Below are 2,535 nucleotides of genomic sequence, written 5' to 3'. Positions count from 1 at the left end.
AATAAACTGAAAGTAGAGATGATAAGTTCAAGACATAAAGACATGAAATAAATAAACTATGGATCGGATGGTCCTCCCTTTTCCATTTCTTTGAGCTTTTTCTCCTGCTCGGCTTGTCATTCCCTGTCTCTTTGATCCGCATCCATGAACCATCCGGTTAAAAGGCTTGTTCTTTCGGGAGGTAAGCGACTGAAGTTGAAGGATCCACTTTCCGGTCTGGGTGGTCGAGATGGGGAACGACTGATGTTCCTTGACTTGTCGATAGAGAGGATGAGGACGGTGCATCTTTCTTCTTCCTTGGTTGTAGAGGATGGTCATCCTCTTCCTCTTCATTGGCTAGGGGTCGGTTTGGGTGATCATCTGGTTGTGGACCTTGAAGGCCACTTTGTTCTGCCCGAGACATCAATTCGGCTATCTTCTTTCTTTTAGCCTGACGCCTTGTCACTATTTCTTCAGCCTAGACCGGTTCGGCTTGTTTTTGTTTCGCCTTTTCAGCCTTATCAAATTCTCGGGCAATTCTCAAGTCATTATCTTCCATTTCTTTTCTCAACCGTTCTTCTTTTTCGTCTTCGGCTTGGAGTCGAAGGGTTGTTTCAATATCGGCTTGGATCTGGTCTTGAGAATTAACCTCTTTTGACTTGTCAGCTCCTCAATCTGAGCCGCCATAACTTGCATAATTTCCAACAGCGGAGCGGTTGATGACTCAATTGTTGCCTTAACCGATTCAATTAATTCAGATTTGAGGGTGGTGGTTCTAGCGTCCGTGACGTTGTGCAATTCATTCATTGAAATGGCAACAACATTATCATTGATGTCCTTAATATTCTCGGATGTGTACTCAATTTCCTGACTTGGTTGAGTATGAACCGACACTGCAGTTTTCGATTTCTCTTGCCCGGTCGAATCTTTTTCTTTGGAAGTAGAGTGAGGAGTGGACTTACTTGGAGGGATGGGATTGTCGGTTTTATCCTCATTTGGATGTGGTTGAGATTCTTCTTGCCGGTCCCTTGCCGTTTAGGAGAATTCACCGATTTTAAAGATTGGCCTACTCTAGTAGTGTTCAGGATGCAAGAGACAATCGTTGCATATCACTTTTAGTTCTTCCTCCAACCGCTCGATATTGGGAATCGTATCATTTCTCACCTTTCCGAACCGTTCAATCATTATCTTTTCAACCTCGGTTGGGTTCCTTTGAACGTTATCGAAAGCTTCATTTAGTGCTTTCAGTTTGGCTGTTCATCGATCAGAGACCCTCTTGCTAAGACCATTGATACAACATCGGTTTTCGCAAGATCAAAAGCTTCCTATTCTATTACCAACAGTTCCGACCAGTACTTATTTCCGGTAAGATCGGGATGCATGTGTGAGAATTTGATTTGACTTCTGACTCAAGCCCAAAAGTGATAAGGACAAGCTATTCCTTTAGCCGCTTCGTCCATATGAGTTAGCAATTGCTGAAATATGCCTCAATTTCCTGTTCAGAGGCCGGAGGAGCTGATTCCGGTAAAATTTCGGGTTGTTCTAGTCCCTGAGCAGTAGGGTCGGTTGACCAATTTTGAGATTTGTTTCCACCTTGCACCGTAGGATCATCTTTAGCTAATTCTTGTGTTTCTTTATTACCCGGATTTGAACCTCCCGGCGTAATAGATTGGTTGACTGGCCCTTCTTGAGCCGGTTTTGGGTTGGATCTGGTTGGGATAGAATCTCCCACAGCGGACCGGATAGTTGTCTTTCTTCATTATCTCCCTCTCGCACTGGAGGTACTTCAGTTTCAGTGTTGGCCGTTTCTTCGACCAGATTGACTTTGGTTTGATCAGTTGTGCCAACCTGACCCGTTTTCTTAGGAACGCTTGTCACTTCGGTTTCATTAGCACGAGTGACATCTCGTACCACTTTCTCTATAGTATTCCTACCGGATTTAGAGTGAACAGAGTGATTACTAACCTTTTCAAACGGAGGGGGATGAAGAGATAGGAAACGGAATGTCAACCCTTATGAGAATGGGTTAAAATAAAGGATCGGACAGCCGAGGGGATCTCTTGGATGATGTTCTCTAAGAATCATTTGACTTGCTAGTCGTTTTCTTATTAGTCGGCTTCCTGGTTTTCTTTGCCACGGATTTGATTCTACCTGTCTTCTCTTTCGCCGCTATCTGTTTACCCTTATCTTTCGGCTCGACTTCTTTAGGGCCTGCGCCTTCCGGCGCAGCCGGTTCAGCCTTCTTAGAACCCCTTGCTCTTGGAACTCTTTCCTTAGCCGGTTTAAGAATCCAGGTCTGTACACTCTTAGCATTCATAATTTTGCAGTTGGAGAGAGGTGTACCTTCACTGATTTAGATTTTGATGAATTGGAGAATTTTCCCGATTGGTATGGCGTAAGCTTGAACCCGATCGTTTGTCTTAGCAACCACTTCACAAAGTTGCTCGAATAATACACAGACCCAATCAATTTTGTCACCGCGGACTATGCCCATCATCATTTCGAGTTTTAGTCGGGTCATGTTGTCGAAGTTTCCTCCTTTTCCTTGTAGGGATT

At 44.1% G+C, this 2,535-nt stretch overlaps 1 protein-coding gene across 1 annotated transcript; it reads right to left on the bottom strand.

Moving 5' to 3' along the window:
• Window positions 1–546: 546 nt before the first annotated feature.
• On the bottom strand, window positions 547–2,296 carry LOC124930220. Its single transcript, XM_047470579.1, has 3 exons — window positions 2,070–2,296; window positions 1,712–1,909; window positions 547–1,006 (listed from the first exon to the last, which is right to left on the bottom strand). Exons 1-3 carry the CDS (start codon window positions 2,294–2,296, stop codon window positions 547–549), a joined length of 885 nt encoding a protein of 294 aa, XP_047326535.1.
• Window positions 2,297–2,535: the final 239 nt, after the last annotated feature.

This window comes from Impatiens glandulifera, chromosome 3 (genome assembly GCF_907164915.1).
Source record: "Impatiens glandulifera chromosome 3, dImpGla2.1, whole genome shotgun sequence".
In the NCBI taxonomy this organism is placed as follows: domain Eukaryota; kingdom Viridiplantae; phylum Streptophyta; class Magnoliopsida; order Ericales; family Balsaminaceae; genus Impatiens; species Impatiens glandulifera.
Note: the sequence above shows the minus strand (reverse complement) of the source record. Positions and strands in the feature narration are given on the sequence as shown.

Excerpts from the sequence above, each read along its gene's own strand:
- LOC124930220 (XM_047470579.1), bottom strand. The coding sequence starts at position 2,296 with ATGAATGCTAAGAGTGTACAGACCTGGATTCTTAAACCGGCTAAGGAA. Across the intron at positions 1,910-2,069 it reads AATAAGAAAACGACTAGCAA|GAATACTATAGAGAAAGTGG; the intron begins GTCAAATGATTC and ends TAAATCCGGTAG. Across the intron at positions 1,007-1,711 it reads AGACAACTATCCGGTCCGCT|GGACCGGCAAGAAGAATCTC; the intron begins GTGGGAGATTCT and ends CTAAACGGCAAG.